We start from the raw sequence: 17809 nt of genomic DNA on the forward strand, positions 1-17809 counted from the left end.
TTCAGCGTGGTGTAGTGGTTAAGAGCAGTGGACTCTACGGCATTGAAGTCCCTCCCCTCCCCAAAGCTTCCCCTCCTCAGGCTCCACCCCAAAAACCTCCTGCCGGTGGTGAAGAGGGACCTGGCAACCATAGCCCCATCAAGGTCAGTATTGTCTATTCAGACTGGCAGCAGCAGTCCACGGTCTCTCTCAGGGACTTTCACATCACCTAAGACCTGATCCTTTTAACTGGAGATGCCAGGGATTGAACCTGGGACCCTCTGTGTGCCAAGCAGAGACTCTACCACTGAACCCCCGGCCCCAGGGTCCCTCTGACAAACTGAGGCAAGACTTTTGTGAGTTCGCTGCAGTAATTTGGAGGTGCTCAGGGCTGGGGAGGGGCTTCCCCCCAGGAATATTCTGCAATTTCCCCCCCCCCTTCCGACTGTAGTTCCTGTTCAAACGTCTGGCTGTGTACCTTCTAGTGCCCTGTGTGGGCGGTGACTGGCACGGCCGCGGGTCATGGGAACTCTGTCAGAGTTTCCTTCCAGGTTTTAAATTTAGTTCTGGCCTGCTAAATTTAGACTGTGAGGCTCGACGGCCAGAAGCCGAGACAGTTGAGCAAGACTGAGCATGGAAGGGCGCAGAATACCTTAAAAAGAACTTCTGAGTGAAGATACAGATCTGAAGGGTCCCAAGATTTTGTCCCCCAGTTTGGGGATCTGCTGTCCTCCTCCACCTTTGGGGCGGTTTTGAATAACTCTTCCTTGCCGTTCCAGCCTGAAAATCCCCATTTTGATGTTGCTTGTGCAAAACAAATGCATTATTATGAACATCAGAAGAGCCTTTCTGGATCAGACTGGTCAGCTATGGCTCAGTGGTAGAGCCTCTGCTTGGCATGCAGAAGGTCCCAAGTTCAATCCCTGGCATCTCCAGTTAAAGAGATTAGGCGAGTAGGTGATGGGAAAGACCTCTGCCTGAGACCCTGGAGAGCCGCTGCCGGTCCGAGTAGACAATACTGATTTTAATGGACCTAGGGTCTGATTCAGTAGAAGGCAGCTTCATGTGTATGCGTAGTCCAGCATCCTGTCTCACGCAGTGGCTAGTTATCTTTATTCCTGCACCGTTTCTGGGGGGTTTTCTTGCTGAGTTTTTTGCTGTAAAATGTATGCTCTTTTTCCCCACCATTATTTGGGCACCCATTAATTGGCAAATGACATACATGGCACCAGGGTGGATTTGATTTAAATGAAATCAATTTAAATCATGATTTAAATCACTAGATTTAAATCATGGTTTTCTCCCTCCTCACGCTTAGCTCCTTGTGCAGATCTATTCCACTCCAAATTATCTTCTGTTCATTGAACAAATAATCTTCTATTCATTGGTGATTGCTGCCAACTTGGAAGGCTTTAAGAGGGGAGTGGACATGTTCATGGAGGAGAGAGCTATCCATGGCTAATAGTCAAAAGGAATACTAGTCATGATGCATCCCTATTCTCTCCAGGATCAGAGGAGCAGGCCTATCATGTTAGGTGCTGTGGAACACAGGTGGGATAATGCTGCTACAGTCGTCTTGCTTATGGGCTTCCTAGAGGCACCTGGTTGCCCCCTGTGTAAACAGACTGCTGGACTTCATGGGCCTGGGTCTGATCCAGCAGGGTCTTATGTCTTGTTTGTGGGCTTCCTAGAGGCACATGGTTGGCCGCTATGTGAACAGACTGGACACCGTGTGAACAGACTGCTGGACTTGATGGACCTTGTTCTGATCCAGCAGGGCCTTTCTTATGTTCTGTGTACATAGGTTTGCAAAGGAACAATGGGATTAAAGTCTTTTTCCAACTCGGTATGTTTATTTTATAACATTTGTGCTGTGAAGAAGAGGCCCGTTATCTCTGCAGTCACAAATTCACAGTTTTGAGAACCGTGTGATAATATCTTCTAGATAGAAAAATTTCCCAAAATAATGTCACCGAAACCTCCGGAAGAGCAGGGCATTGTGAATGGATTAATGGTATTAATTTACCAAAATGAATACCAAAATATACAGCCTCATGCTAAATAATTAAAAACTAATTCTGATTTCACGATGAATAACCTTTGGACTATAATGTATCTTAAATAGGGTTGCCAGGTCCCTGTTCGCCACAGGCGGGAAGTTTTTGGGTGGAGTCTGAGGAGGGCGTGGTTTGGGGAGGGGAGGGACTTCAACGCCATAGAGTCCAATTGCCAAAGCGGCCATTTTCTCCAGGGGAACTGATCTCTATTGGCTGGAGATCAGTTGTAATAGCAGGAGATCTCCAGCTAGCACCTGGAGGTTGGCAACCCTAGTGGGGAAACCAACCTGGTTCACCAGATTAGCGTCCACTCCTCAGTGGGGAATCAAACCCGATTCCACCGCTCCAAACCACCGCTCTTAACCACCGCACCACGCCAGCTGGCTCAGAAAGCACTACGCAGCCACCTCAGACAAACAAATGGTAATAAGCCTTGGGAACAAAGGGAGGGTACAATCTGGTTTGAAACTGGATTAAAGACCTGGCCTGGATGTGTCCCGCCTCTCCCTGCCAGGCGTTGTCTTTCTGTACACCTCTAACATCTGCTTTCCCCACTCCTTTCTCAATAGAGCTGCCTCTGTCCCCGCCAAACTGCAATGGGGCGGAAAAAGATCCAGATCAGCCGCATCTTGGACCAAAGGAACCGGCAGGTGAGCCTTCTTCCCAAACCGGTTGTGCCACTCTGAGCAGATGCCAGCTATGACAGAGGAAGAATTAGGCCCCTGTCTCCTGGGCATGACTAATGTTTTTTTTCTGAATAAAAGTCAAAGACTGAATTCCTGAAATGAGCTCCCCCACACTTTTATACTCAAGTCTCCGTTTCGAACACTTCTCTTGCCTGGAAGGAAGGGAACTCCTGCAGAGATGCAAGTAGGGTTGCCCAGCTCTGGGTTGGGAAATACCTGGAGATTTTGGGGGTGGAGCCTGAGGAGGGCGGGGTTTGGGAAACGGAGGGTCTTCAATGCCATAGGGTTTGCCTTCCAAAGCAGCCATTTTCTCCAGGTGAACTGATCTCTGTCACCTGGAGATCAGTTGTAATAGCGGGAGATCCCCAGCCACCACCTGGAGGTTGGTAACCCTAGCTGGCAGTGATTCGGGGGGGGGGCATCCTGTACTTCTGCCCAGGGCCTCAGAATCGCTAAGACTGCCTCTGCCATCAGGCTGACTTTTCTCAGGCCTTTAACTATTTGACTTGCTTATTTCCTTCTACACCCCAGTGCAGTTGATCAATTTCTTAAATACTTAAACTTGTGTTGGGTCAGAAGGATACAAAGCCAGAGCAGTGACTCATGCAGAGGTACATTGGGCACCCTCTTTTCTATGTGTGTTCTTTAGGCTTTACAGTTTTTGAACAAATCTTTGGAAGGGCACAGCTCCCCCCCACACTCACACCCACACACACAACTGTTTCCCTGGATCATTCTCATTCAGAAAGCCCTCCCTTTCCATGTAAGCCAGCCTACCTATTGCTCTTCCCCTTTGTTACCACAATTTGGTCCTGCCTTTCTTCCAAGGTTCTCCCCTCTATATTGTCCTCACAACAGCCCTGTGAGGTTGGGTAAGCTGAGAGAGAGCAACTGGTCTTAAGAAGAAGAGAAGAGTTGGTTTTTATATGACGACTTTCCCTTTTAAGGAGAATCAAACCAGTTTACAATCTCCTTCCCTTCCTCCCCCCACAACAGACACCTTGTGAGGTAGGTGGGGCTGAGAGAGTTCGGAGAGAACTGTGACTAGCCCAATGTCACCCAGATGGCTTCATGTGTAGGAGTGGGGAAACCAATCCTGTTTACCAGATTAGCCTCCACCGCTCATGTGGAGGAGTGGGGAATCGAATCCGGTTCTCCAGATTATAGTCCACTGCTCTTAACTAGGGCTGTCGATTCGGTTCGTCTCGAACTGAAAAACAGCCGAATTTCCGGATTTGGCGGTTTTTAGTTCGGGACGAACCGAACTCAAAAAAGGCTGGAAAACAGGGAGCCGAATTCAGCGAGTTCGGGGTGTTCGGGAATAAATTCGGCAAATTCGGGGTTCGGAGCAGCAGCAGAGGGGCAGGGGGTCTTTAAACCCCTCTGTGCTGCCTGCACAGACAGCGCAGAGGGGCTTGACAACCCATCCCCCCTTTTCCCGGGACTCCCGGGAAGAGGGGCGGGGGGGTCTTTAAACCCCTCTGCCCTGCCTGTGCAGACAGCACAGAGGGGCTTGACAACCCACCGCCCCTCTTCCCGGGAGTCCTGGGAAGAGGGGCGGGGGGTCTTTAAACCCCTCTGCGCTGCCTGCGCAGACAGCGCAGAGGGGCTTGACAACCCATCCCCCCTTTTCCCGGGACTCCCGGGAAGAGGGGCGGGGGGGTCTTTAAACCCCTCTGCCCTGCCTGTGCAGACAGCACAGAGGGGCTTGACAACCCACCGCCCCTCTTCCCGGGAGTCCTGGGAAGAGGGGCGGGGGGTCTTTAAACCCCTCTGCGCTGCCTGCGCAGACAGCGCAGAGGGGCTTGACAACTCATCCCCCCTCTTCCCGGGAGTCCCGGGAAGAGGGGCGGGGGTCTTTAAACCCCTCTGCCCCCCCCGCGCCTTCACGGGCTTCCCTGAAGGCGCGCGGAGGGGCCTTTAAATAGATCTGTTTAAAGAGCCCCCCGCGCGCCTTCATGGAAGCCCCGTGAAGGCCCGCGGGGGGGCTCTTTAAAGACCCCCGCCCCCTTCCCGACTCTTTGAAGTGGTGGGTGCCGCCTGGGCAGGTGGCGCCCAGTACTTCAAAGACCCGGCCAAATTTTCCCCCGAACTCCAGCTATCCCGCCGAATTTCAGGGATCCGAAGCGGGGGAGTTCGGACTTCGGCACGGCCCAAATTTAAAAGGGCCGAATTTTGCCGAAGCCGAACTTTACCGAACTTTTTTTTTCAACAGCCCTACTCTTAACCACTACACTACACTGGCTTCGTGGTCACATGGGGAGTTGAACCCTGGTCTTCTGGAACCTAATCTGACATTCTAATCCAGGGGTTCCCAACGTGGTGCCTAGGGTTGCCAACCTCCAGGTAGTAGCTGGAAATCTCCTGCTATTGCAACTGATCTCCAGCTGATAGATCTCAGTTCCCCTGGAGAAAATGGCTGCTAAGGCAATTGGACTCTATGGCATTGAAGTCCCTCCCCTCCCCAAACCCCTCCCTCCTCAGGCTTTACCCCAAAAATCTCCTGCCAGTAGCGAAGAGGGACCAGGCAACCTGAGATCCCTTCCCTGGAGTAGGGTTGCCAACCTCCAGGTACTAGCTGGAGATCTGCTATTACAACTGATCTCCAGCCAATAGAGATCAGTTCCCCTGGAGAAAATGGCTGCTTTGGCAATTGGACTCTATGGCATTGAAGTCCCTCCCCAAACCCCTCCCTCCTCAGGCTCTACCCCAAAAACCTCCTGCCAGTAGCGAAGAGGGACCTGGCGACCCTAGAGGTGCCTGTGGGCACCCGCTAGCTCCTTTCCCGATGCCCGCCAAGTGTTTTTCGAAAGTGGGCGAGGCCAAGGGGCAATGAGAAGCCCTGCGGCCAGGTGGGGCTTTTGGCCCGCAGGGCTTCTCATTGCCCCTTGGAGGTTTGGCTGTGCAGTTTTTTAACAAATTTCTTTGGCCGCAGCTGCTACCACAGCCCGAAGAGCTTCACTGTGTGACCCAAGGCCAGCTGCGGTGGCCATTTTGTGGCCAGCTCCACCTCCTGCTTCAGCCATTTTGTGACCGCCGTTTTGTGTCAGAATTCCAAAGGTGCCTTCAGGCTCCAAATGGTTGGCGAGGTGGGGGTTTGCCCTGCTCTAACTGTTCTACCGCGTTACCCCCTTTGCCCAGGTCACCTTCACCAAGAGGAAGTTTGGGCTGATGAAGAAGGCGTACGAGCTGAGCGTTCTGTGTGACTGTGAAATCGCCCTCATCATTTTCAACAGCACCAACCGTCTCTTCCAGTACGCCAGCACAGACATGGATAAGGTGCTCCTGAAGTACACTGAATACAGTGAGCCGCACGAGAGCCGGACCAATTTGGATATCCTGGAGGTAATTGATGGATGCACCTGGGAAGGGCTGGGTGGCCTTTAGGAAGTTCAGTTCCTTCTTCACACGATGCCTTTTTTTAAACTTGGAGAACTCACTGCCACCAGATATGGCAATGACTCCTAGCTGAGTAGAACAAATGACATGAGTCAGCAGTGTGATGCGGTAGCTAAAAAGGCAAATGCGATCTTGGGCTGTATCAACAGAAGCGTAGTGTTCAGATCACGCGAAGTGATGGTATCGCTTTACTCTGCTCTGGTTAGACCTCACCTAGAGTACTGTGTTCAGTTCTGGGCACCGCAATTTAAGGAAGATGTAGACAAGCTGGAACGTGTCCAGAGGAGGGCAACAAAGATGGCGAGGGGTCTGGAGACCAAGTCCTGTGAGGAAAGGTTGAAAGAGCTGGGTATGTTTAGCCTGAAGAGGAGAAGACTGAGAGGGGATATGATAACCATCTTCAAGTACTTGAAGGGCTCTCATATAGAGGAGGGTGCTGAGTTGTTTTCTGTTGCCCCAGAAGGTCGGACCAGAACCAACGGGTTGAAATTAAATCAAGAGAGTTTCCGTCTAGACGTTAGGAAGAACTTTCTAACAGAGCGGTTCCTCAGTGGAACAGGCTTCCTCAGGAGGTGGTAAGCTCTCCTTCCCTGGAGGTTTTGAAGCAGAGGCTAGATGGCCATCTGTCAGCAATGCTGATTCTAGGCAGATGATGAGAGGGAGGGCATCTCAGCCATCTTATGGGCATAGAGTAGGGGTCACTGGAGGTGTGTGTGTGGGGGGAAGTAGTTGTGAATTTGCTCCATTGTGCAGGGGCTTGGACTAGATGACCCTTGTGGTTCCTTCCAACTCTGTGATTCTATGAATGTCTTTTGAGGAGTGGTAGAAAAGAGCATGAGTCCGGTACCACCTTAAAGACTAACAACTAACACCCATCATTTTAATAAACCTCGGAATCAAAGCTGCCTTATGTTCTCTCTAGACTCTGAAACGAAAGGGCCTGGGTCTAGAGAGCCCGGAACTGGATCTTGAAGAATCTTTGGCCCCCGTGGGGAAACTGAGGCGGCTCGGCGAGGGTGTGGACCTGAGTACATCGCGGCCAAAACTTTGTGTGAGTAATCGCTCTCTGGGGACTTTCCTCTCCCCCAGGCCCCAACCCAGAGTAACTTTTTTGCCTGTCCACCTTTTCTTACAGTCGGCTGCTTCCTTGTCTAGTCTAGAGGGGGCGTCGATGGGAACTCCCCTCTCTGGAAGTGAGGGGGGCCTGAGCAGCACAGGGGGGTCTCCCCTCCAAACGAGTCGTTTGCCTCCGTTCAAGCCGGCTCTCCCCAGGCATGGGGCCCCTTCCAGGCGCTCTCCGGGACCCCTCGCATCAGGTACGGAATTATTTCAGGGGTCAATCAGAGGAGGAGAGGGGCCAGCATGGTGTAGTGGTTAAGAGCGGTGGTTTGGAGTGGTGGGGTCTGATCTGGAGAACCGGGTTTGATTCCCCACTCCTCCACATGAAGCCAGCTGGGTGACCTTGAGCTAGTCACAACTCTTCGAGCTGTCTCAGTCCCACCTACTTCACAGGGTGTCTGTTGTGGGGAGGTGAAGGTGATTGTAAGCCGGTTTGCTTCTCCCTTAAGTGGTAGAGAAAGTCGGCATATAAAAAACAAATTTTCTTCTTCTTCAATAGAGATTGCAGTTTTATTTCCCCTCTCTGTGCATTTTCAGTAATAACGCAACCACATGAGTAACAGGGTAGATCCTCTGGGACTCTTCTCTGAGAGTTGTGAAATGTATTTGCTCCTTGGCGACCCCCTCCCCATGCCAAGGAGAAATGGGACAATTCTGTGTTTTTAAAATGCAGAATAAATCGTGCAAATAAGACGAGAAGGAGGAGGAGGAGGAGAGTTGGTTTTTATATGCCAACTTTCTCTACTACTTAAGGGAGACTCAAACCGGCTTACAATCACCCTCCCCACAACAGACACCCTGTGAGGTAGGTGAAGCTGAGAGAGCTCTAAGTGAGCTGTGACTAGCCCAAGGTCACCCAGCTGGCTTCATGTGGAGGAGTAGGGAAATAAAATCAGTTCACCAGATTAGCCTCCGCCACTCATGTGGAGGAGTGGGGAATCAAACCCGGTTCTCCAGATCAGACTCCACCACTCCAAACCACCGCTCTTAATCACTACACCACGCTGGCTCCCTTTTATTTGTCCCTGGTGGGGCAGGGTTGCCTACTCCAGGTTGGGAAAGAAGACCCCACATGAGACAGATTGACTCTATAAAGGAAGCCACTGCCTTCAGTTTGGAAGATCCGAGCAAGGCTGTTAACAACAGGATCTTTGGGAAGTCATTAATTTATAGGGTCCCCGTAAGACAGAAGCAACTTGACAGCATGTAACAGACACAGACAGATTCAGCCTAGGGTTGCCAGCTCTGGGTTGGAAAATACCTGGAAATTTTGGGGGTGGAGACTGAGGAGGGCAGGGTTTGGGGAGGGGAGGGACTTCAGTGTCATAGAGTCCAATTGCCAAAGCGGCCATTTTCACCAGGGGAACTGATCTCTATCGGCTGGAGATGGGTTGTAATAGCGGGAGATCTCCAGCCACCACCTAGAGGTTGCAATAAAGAACAGCCAACGGAAGCTCAACAAAGTTGTTAAGGAGCGGAATTGCTCACTCCAAACAAGCTTGAATTTTCAATCTATAATCAGCAATAGCTCATATGCTCCCCAGCAGCCTTTCTGGGGAGCATATGAGCTATTCAAGCTTGTCTGGCTGAAGAAGCCACTTTTACGTGGCGAAAGCGCTGTGAATACCTGGGATGGCGTTTCCTTGATCACCTATGCCTGATACTGCCAAGCAATCTGCGACAAGCCAAGCCGTTTGTGTTTTGGAGTGAGCAATTCCCCTCCTTAACAACTTTGTTGAGCTTCTGTTGGCTGTCAGCTGTTTCTGATGCTTGGTCACCTTTTGTATTCATTGTAATATTGTAATTTTGTATCCTTCGTGCTTAGTGATATTGGCTCCTTAGGAGCGTTGTTTGAATATGTCTTGTTGATTCAGATTTCTACCTGAATTGTGTTCTGATTTGTCATTAGAACGCTGAGCCTACTGCTGTTCTTTATTGCAAGCTAACTTTACAGTTTTTGTGAGTCCTTCTTACCCCACCACCTAGAGGTTGGCAACCCTAGTTTCACCATTCATGGTGCCTTGTCTGAGATGACGTGGCTTAGGGCTAAGTCTACTGTTTCTAGGTTGTTCGTTCCCCTGCGCAGTGACATCAGACGGACGTTTGCCCCGGCTCTCTCCCTGCAGGTATTGGCTACCCGATCTTCTCGCACGGCAACCTGAGCCGCGCGTTGACCAACAGAACCCCTCCCCCGCTGTACCTGGGGGCTGACGCCCGCCGGACCGATGGACACCATTCCAGCGACAGGAACAACGTGAGTGCTGCTTCAGTCTCATCTCCAGGCCAGGCAGGAGGTCCTGTGTTTGTCCCTGGTGGGGCAGGGTTGCCTACTCCAGGCTGGGAAATTCCTGGTGGTTCAGGGGGGGGGGGTGTGGATGGGGAAGGCCAGGTTTGGGGAGGGAGCCCAGCAGGGTATAATGCCGTAGGATCCACCCTCCAAAGCTACCATTTCCTCCTGAGGAACTGACCTCGGTAGTCTGGAGATGAACACATGAAGCTGCCTTATACTAAGTCAGACCCTTGGTCCATCAAAGTCAGTATTGTCTACTCAGACTGGCAGCTGCTCTCCGGGGACTCGGGTGCTCTACCACTGAGCCACGGCCCCTCCCTATGGCTCTCTGAGGCACAGGCAGGGGTCTTTCACATCACCTACTTGCCTAGTCCCTTTAACTGGAGATGCCGGGGATTGAACCTGGGACCTTCTGCATGCCAAGCAGATGCTCTGCCACTGAGCCACGGCCCCTCTCCATAGCTCTCCAGGGTCTCAGGCTGAGGTCTTTCCCATTACCTACTTGCCTAGCCCCTTTCACTGGCGATGCCGGGGATTGAACCTGGGACCTTCTGCATGCCAAGCAGATGCTCTACCACTGAGCCACAGCCCCACCCCAGTCAGATTCAGAGAGTAGCCAGGTCAGTCTGCAGTAGTATCTGAAGAAGTGAGCGGTGGCTCACGAAAGCTCATACCCTGCTAGAAAAGTTGTTAGTCTTTAAGGTGCTACTGGACTCTTGCTCTTTTATCCTACAGTAGAACAGTTAGATTTGAGACCACTAGCCTCTTAGAGACCAAAACGAGTTCAGTTGTCATGTGGGAGATCATGTGAAAGACCCCTGCCTGAGACCCTGGAGAAGTTGTTGTGTCAGGCTGCGGCTTAGTGGTAGAGCATCTGCTTGGCATGCAGAAGGTCCCAGGTTCTATCCCCAGCATCTCCAGTTAAAGGGATTAGGCAAGTAGGTGATGGGAAAGACCTCTGCCTGAGACCCTGGAGAGCCGCTGCCAGTCTGAGTAGACAATACTGACTTTGATGGACCCAGGGTCTGATCCAGTATAAGGCAGCTTCAGGTGTTCAACGCTACTAGCGTACAGGTAGCTCTTGTGGTGGGGGTGGGGTAGGAGCAGTGTTGCCAAACAACTGTAATTCCCCCCCCCCAATTATTTCCCAGCAGCGTTCCTTGTATCCCAGCTTCCAGACCATGAGCCCAGTGTTGCCCTCCGGAAGTACCTCTCTTCCCGGACACGGTCTGCCGGGTTACCCTTTCCTCCCCTGCAACCAAGCAGGTAAGATCACCTTCCGGGGTTCAGATGGGGCTGGAAACCAGACCTGCCCTTGGGAGCGCCTGAGAAGTAGTCTTCAGATGGGGAAGGAAATTGGTGATGGGGGGTGTAGGACTTCGGCCCTCTGTGACTGGCAGACGGGACAAAGACTCTGGATTGGCCATGCTTGGGGTGCATGCCAGGAGGTTCCCCTTCTGTGCTTACTGGGATGACAGAGCTCTCGGGGGGTTGTTTCCCTGCTGGGTGGACCACTGCCTGACCCTTGTCTGTGATACCCTGTCATATAAGGCCTGTCATATAAGAGGAGGGTGCCGAGTTGTTTTCTGTTGCCCCAGATGGTCGGACCCGAACCAACAGGTTGAAATTAAATCAAAAGCGTTTCCGTCTAAACATCAGGAAGAACTTTCCGACAGTTGGAGCGGTTCCTCAGTGGAACAGGCTTCCTCAGGAGGTGGTGAGCTTTCCTTCACTGGAGGTTTTTAAGCAGAGGCTAGATGGCCATCTGTCAGCAAGGCTGATTCTGTGACCTTAGGCGGATCATGAGAGAGAAGGCAGGAAGGGTTGTGTCAAAGTTTAGCTCTTTCTTGCATGCCCAGGGTAGTGTCGATTGCCACTTTGGGGTCAGGAAGAAATTTTCCTCCAGGCCAGATTGGCCAGGGATCCTGGAGAGGTTTTTTTTGCCACCTTCTGTGCATGGAGCATGGGTCACTGGGTGTGTGTGTGCGGGGGGGGGAGGTAGTTGTGAATTGCCTGCATTGTGCAGAGGGCTGGACCCTGGTGGTCCCTTCCAACTCTATGATTCTATGAAATGGCTTTTCAAAACCTGTTTGTTTTGTTACTGTAAATGCCAATAAAGGTTCTGTTTTCCTGTTTTCCTGAAATGGCTTTTCAGAGTATCCCTCCGGAGACGGCGCCTTGCATCCCTTCGGCCTCCAGGCTGGCCCTGTGGCTACGTGGCAACGAGACATGGCCGTGGCCAGGCACCCATCTCTGGGGTAAGATGCAGAAAGGGGTGGCGTGGCAAGCTGGCAAAGGACCCAAGCCACTGTTACCATGTATGCCTCGAGGGCATTGGAGCAATACTTCTTCTTTTGTGGCAGCTCTGGGTTGGCCAGCAAATCTTTTGTGCACCGACAGGCATGTGGGAGAGGGGCAGCTGTTTGGTACATGCTTGTCTCCTGCCCCTGTAGCTAGGGTGGCCAACCTCCCGGTGGTTGGTAAGAATGACCAGTACCCGCTCAATTATAAACAATTCTCAATATTGAACTATAACTAAGTTACATAACAACGTGACCCATGTGTAGAACAGTGATAAGTGGTAACCAACAGCCCCAATACAAAATCAAACAGTAGCATACATTCAAAAACCGGATAATATATATACAATGTCACAAAAACTCTTACTCAATAACAAAAGGTACAATTTCTCAACATGTCATAAGCGATAACAATGGAATAATCCTGATAGACACATTTTTTCAGTAATGTCATCAATTCAATATGTGTAACAACGCAAACCACGTAGGCTGCAGACACACAGGAAAGGCACAGGTGGTGGCTGGAGATCTCCTGCTATCCAGTCGATAGAGACCAGTTCCCCTGGAGAAAATGGCCACTTTGGCCATTGGTAGGGTGGCCAGCCTCCAGGTACTAGCTGGAGATCTCCTGCTGTTACAACTGATCTCCAGCTGATAGAGATCAGTTCACCCCGAGAAAAATGGCCGCTTTAGCCATGGGACTCAATGGCATTGAAGTCCCTCCCCTCCCCAAACCCCGCCCTCCTGTAGACTCTATGGCATTATACCTCACTGGAGTCCTTCCCCTCACCAAACCCCGCCCTTCTCAGGCTCCAGCCCCAAAATCTCCAGGCATTTCCCAACCCAGAGCTGGCAACCCTGGGAAATCTGATGTTGTTGAGAGGCACAGACATGCTGACGGCTGGAAGCCAAGGGCAAATGTGGCCCCTCTAAGCAGGGCTGGCATCGGCATACCCCAAGGTGGAGCAGCGGCCAGGAGCCAGGGCTTCAGGTGGGCCTTCCCTGCTGCCAGCGTGGTGTAGTGGTTAAGAGCGGTGGTTTGGAGCGATGGACTCTGATCTGGAGAACCGGGTTCGATGCCCCACTCTTCCCCGTGAGTGGCGGAGTCTAATCTGGAGAACCGGGTTTGATTCCCCACTCCACACGAAGCCAGCTGGGTGACCTTGGGCTAGTCACAGCTCTCTTGGAGCTCTCTCAGCCTCACCTACCTCACAGGGCATCTGTTGTGGGGAGGGGAAGGGAAGGTGATTGTAAGCCGGTTTAATTCAGTCTTAAGTGGTAGAGAGAGTCAGCATATAAAAACCAACTCTTCTTCTTCTGCGCTCCCTCTTGTTGGCCCCACATCCCAGCTGAGAAGACGGCAGTGGTGGAAAGGGGCCATCCAGTCACAGCGAACTTATCGCAACCCCTGTAGGGTTTTTCAGTGAAGAGATGAACGGGGTGCTTAGCCATTGCCTGCCTCTCTGTAGCGACCCTGGTGTTCCCATCCAAGTACTATCCAGGCCGGACGCTACTTAGTGTCAGAGATCTGATGAGATTGGGCTAGCCTGGGCCATTCAGGTCAGGACCAGAAAAGAGTTGGGTTTTTATACCCTGGTTTTCTCTACCTAGAGGAGTCTCAAACCGTCTTACAATCTCCTTCCTCTCCCAACAACAGACACCTTGTGAGGTAGGAGGGGATGAGAGAGTTCAGAGAGAACTGTGACTAGCCCAAGGTCACCCAGCTGGCTTCATGTGGAGGAGTGGGGAATCCAACCCGTTTGCCAACCTCCAGGTACTAGCTGGAGATCTCATGCTATTACAATTGTTCTGCAGCCGATAGAGATCAGTTCACCTGGAGAAAATGGCCAGTTCACCAGATTAGCGTCCACCGCTCATGTGGAGGAGTGGGGGAATCAAACCTGGTTCTCCCGATTGGAGTCCACCACTCCAAACCACCGCTCTTAACCACCACACCACGCTGACTCTCCATGAGGTTGAATTTAACGGAGAATTTAAGGTGGTTTGTTTGCAAGAAGGCCTTTCCCCTCACTTCCAAACCTGCGAGACTGTTTGGGGCTTGTTTTAAGATATTGCCCGACCCAAGGGGTTGTGGGGGTAGAACCGCATGCCTGCGTTAATCACAAGAAACTCGGAGATGTGTGACGATGATGAATTTCTTGTCCCTGCTCATTCGGCCCCCCGAAAATTCCCCATTTCAATTTGCAAATCAAAGCGGTGATAGTTTATTTTTGCACCGTTTCCTGTCAAGATGTTCACTTTTTTTTGTTTTGGACAATGTGTGTGTGCCAATCAATCGGCATTCTATTATCCGGCGCGTTATGATGGCATAAACGGAAGGTATAAATGTGGTATAAATTGCACTAAACCCCACAGAAGATGTGTATGCAATCAAACAAATCTGCGAAAGCAGGGAACCGAAATCCCAAATTAATATTTGTTTAAAGATAGAAATCACCGTAAGAAGAAACGGGGCGGGGGAAGGGGGATTTTGCTGATTACTATTTTGACCACAAAGGTTTTTCTTGAGAATTGTCCCGTCCCCCAACACAGCAAGTTGGATAGAGGCAGGTGCTCATCTCTAGCATCTGGCGCCACCTGGTGGCTGGACCTGCACTTTGCAACAGCCAGGACATGGCCCGAGCCGTCCATTCTTCCTCTTTGGACTGTTTCCGCACCTGCCGAATAATATACTTTCAATCCACTTTCAGTGCACTTTGCAGCTGGATTTTACTGTGGCTATTTATGCAGGGTCAATTTTGATGCTCGCTCAAAGCTCTTTTTTTAAACGCGGCCTTTAAAATAGCTACTCACGGTCCCGATGCAAAAGGAGAAATTCCACCCCCCACACACGCTCGCCTGCTTCTTGTTTGCATAGCCATTAGCAATCGCTGGTTGCATAGCTGTGATTTTGCATGGTTCGTTGAGGGGATTCTTCAAGGCGGGGGCAGAGCAAACACAAAAGGTCGCGTTAAAGGGGCTCTTAAGAAATGCGAAGCAGGTATGCGCCGGCTTTGCAGTCACTTCCTGAATGATGGCTCAGCATGATGAAATAAAAAAAATATGCAGGGCACTTCAGTCTGGAATGCACTGCTAATTACCAAGCATAAATGGCCTGTGTGAAAGCTAAGTCCACTTGCAAACAATTGTTAAAGTGCATTGAAAGTGGATTGAAAGTTAATTATTCAGTATGTGTGAAAGCACCCATAGTTAGCCACTACGTCGCTTTTCTGTTTCCTCCCAATTTCTCAAGCAAATCCAAGAATGCAGCTGGCTGATCCTCGATTGAGGAGTTCTAACCACTACACCCGACAGGGTTCTGTAGCGAATAGAGAACGTTCTTTCCACCCTCTTCTGTAACCCTAAAATTTGGGGGCCATCCTGTTGGGCAGTATATGCAGGACTGCTGAAAAGAAAGTACTTCTTCCCCTAATGCAGGGGTGGGGAACCTTTTTTCCGCCAAGGGCCATTTGGACATTTATAACATCATTGGCGGGCCATACAAAATTATCAGCTTAAAAATTAGCCGCCCAAGCTCCAAGCACGCAGCTGCCCCAGATGAGACACCCACCCCCCGGCGCGGGCAGGCAGTCAGGCATCCAACCGGTGGCGCACTCGCCCACCTGGTTTCACAGGATGGTCTGTTGCACCAGCCGGGCGTAGCCATCCAGCTACACGCCGTAGTTGCTCCTGCTCCGCATGGTCGGGGCCGGATTCTACAGCCGGCTCCTGCTGCCTCCGCCTGCAGGGGTGAAATGAGGACACACTGGCTAGGAACTTGCCCCCTCCTGTGCATTATGGCCCTGCCCCCTTTAACCCCTCCATTGTTGCCTTTTCCGCCCCCAGCCCTCTTGTAGTACAGAGAGAATACGTTTCTCCATGGTCCGGGTAGGAAAGGGTTAACACAGTTTCTTGGCCGGTCCTAGCAGCTCCATAGCTAATGACTTCTCTGCAAGGGGAGAAAAAGGTTCCTTTTCTCAGCAAAACAAACTCACATCCACCTTGAACAGAGGGTATTCCTGTCCGCGGGAGGGGGCGGATCACCAATGTTAGATCCTTCTGAGCTAGAGATCTGCCAGGACCCAAGAAGGGCCAGACCAAATGATTTTGCGGGCCTTAAATGCCCCCCGGGCTTGACGTTCCCCACCCCTGCCCTAATGCAAAATTGACTTGTGGAACTCACTGCCACATGCTGGAGTGATGGTCACTAGCTGAAGTGGCATTAAGGGAGAGTCTGGGACCCTCCATGGCTCATTAGCCAGGATGCTTAACTAGACCCATTGGGTTCAGAGCTAGGCTGGAAAGAACATGGGGCTCCTCATAGAGCAACTGCCCTGTGAGGAGTGGTTGAAACCCTTAGGGCCGTTTAGCTTAGAAAGAAGGCGGTTAAGGGGAGACATGATAGAGGTCTATAAAATTATGCATGGGACGGAGAGAGTGGACAGGGAGAAGATTTTCTGCCTCTCTCATAAGACCAGAATGCGGGATCATCTGCTGAAGCTGGAGGGTGAGAGATTCAAAACAGGTAAAAGGAAGTATTTCTTCACACAACGCATAGTGAAATTGTGGAACTCCCTGCCCCAGGATGTGGTGATGGCTGCCACTTGGAAAGCTTTAAGAGGGGAGTGGACATGTTCATGGAGGAGAGGGCTATCCATGGCTACTAGTCAAATTGAATACTAGTCATGATGCATCCCTGTTCTCTCCAGGATCAGAGGAGCAGGCCTATTATATTAGGTGTGGTAGAAACACAGGCAGGATTCTGTAGTTGTCTTGTTTGTGGGCTTCCTAGAGGCACCTGGTTGGCTCCTGTGTGAATAGACTGCCAGAGAGGCTGTGGCTCAGTAGTAGAACATCTGCTTGGCATGCAGGAGGTTCCCGGTTCAATCCCCGGCATCTCCAGTTAAAAAGGCAAGAAGGTGATGGGACTTGATGAGGCTTGGTCTGATCCAGCATGGCTTTTCTTGTGTTCTCATGTATAGTGGTGTGGTGCTTAAGAGCGGTGGACTCTAATCTGGAGAACCGGGTTTGATTCCCTACTCCTCCACACGAGCGGCAGAGGCTAATCTGGTGAAGTGGATTTGTTTCCCCACTCCTCCACCCGAAGCCTGCTGGATGACCTTGGGCTAGTCACAGTTCTCTCTGAACTTCCTCAGCCTACCTCACAAGGTGTCTGTTGTGGAGAGAGGAAGGGAAGGAGATTGTAAGCCAGTTTGATTCTCCTTCAAAGGTACAGAAAATCAGCATATAAAAACCAATTCTTCTTCTTCTGATGGTCTTCTGGCTTTTTCTTTTCCGACAGGGCGACCAGTCGAGCGGCCGACCAGCCTTCGCTGACTTCCGCCTCCCCTCCCTCGCACCAGCCCGTCAGCGTCAAGTCCGAGCGGGTATCCCCGATGGCCAGCTGTCCCGCAACCCCCCCGCAGCCACCTCTGTGCGCCCGTCCCTCCCTTGGGGAGGTCCCCATGGACGACTACGTCAAGGCCTACCACTACTCCCTGTTCTTCTCCCGCCCCCTGGCCGAAGAGCAGAGGCACCCCAGCGTTTCCGCACGCCGTCTGCAGGCCGCTGTCGAGGACTGGCAAAGATAAAGGGGGGCGAAATGGGCTAGGCGTTTGCAGAAGGGGCTATTTGGGGAGGGGGTGCGTGAGTGTAAGTACGCGTTCTGATTCAGACTTTGGGCTGGGGCACCACATGATGGGGCAGGAGAGAGAAGGCCGCTGTTTGAGGGGTCATAATATTGAACTAGGCATGGCTAGTTCAGGATGAAGAAGCTATTTCTTCGCCCAATACAAAATGGCATTTTTGGCATTCATCGCCGGAAAATGTGGCAGGATGGGAGTGGGTTCTGCTAGCTTTGCTTTATAAAAATGGATTGGTTCACGGAAGATGCTGGCTGAGAGATTCAAAACAGATAAAAGGAAGTTTTTCTTCACACAATGCATAGTGAAACTGTGGAACTCCCTGCCCCAGGATGTG

The 17809-nt window shown here is 51.4% G+C and overlaps 1 protein-coding gene across 1 annotated transcript; it reads left to right on the forward strand.

Moving 5' to 3' along the window:
* Positions 1 to 2617: 2617 nt before the first annotated feature.
* On the forward strand, positions 2618 to 17421 carry MEF2B (myocyte enhancer factor 2B). The gene is made up of 8 exons (XM_056843961.1): positions 2618 to 2686; positions 5864 to 6067; positions 7044 to 7172; positions 7257 to 7437; positions 9367 to 9494; positions 10682 to 10796; positions 11686 to 11788; positions 17133 to 17421. Exons 1-8 carry the CDS (start codon positions 2633 to 2635, stop codon positions 17419 to 17421), a joined length of 1203 nt encoding a protein of 400 aa, XP_056699939.1. The 5' UTR covers positions 2618 to 2632.
* Positions 17422 to 17809: the final 388 nt, after the last annotated feature.

Source organism: Euleptes europaea, chromosome 2, assembly GCF_029931775.1.
Source record: "Euleptes europaea isolate rEulEur1 chromosome 2, rEulEur1.hap1, whole genome shotgun sequence".
NCBI lineage: Eukaryota > Metazoa > Chordata > Lepidosauria > Squamata > Sphaerodactylidae > Euleptes > Euleptes europaea.

What these genes read in the sequence shown, in the direction of transcription:
- MEF2B (XM_056843961.1), top strand. Translation starts at nt 2,633, where the DNA reads ATGGGGCGGAAAAAGATCCAGATCAGCCGCATCTTGGACCAAAGGAAC. An exon ending in TCCGGGACCCCTCGCATCAG is followed by an intron (nt 7,438 to 9,366) that starts GTACGGAATTAT and finishes CTCTCCCTGCAG; the next exon opens with GTATTGGCTACCCGATCTTC. An exon ending in ATTCCAGCGACAGGAACAAC is followed by an intron (nt 9,495 to 10,681) that starts GTGAGTGCTGCT and finishes ATTATTTCCCAG; the next exon opens with CAGCGTTCCTTGTATCCCAG.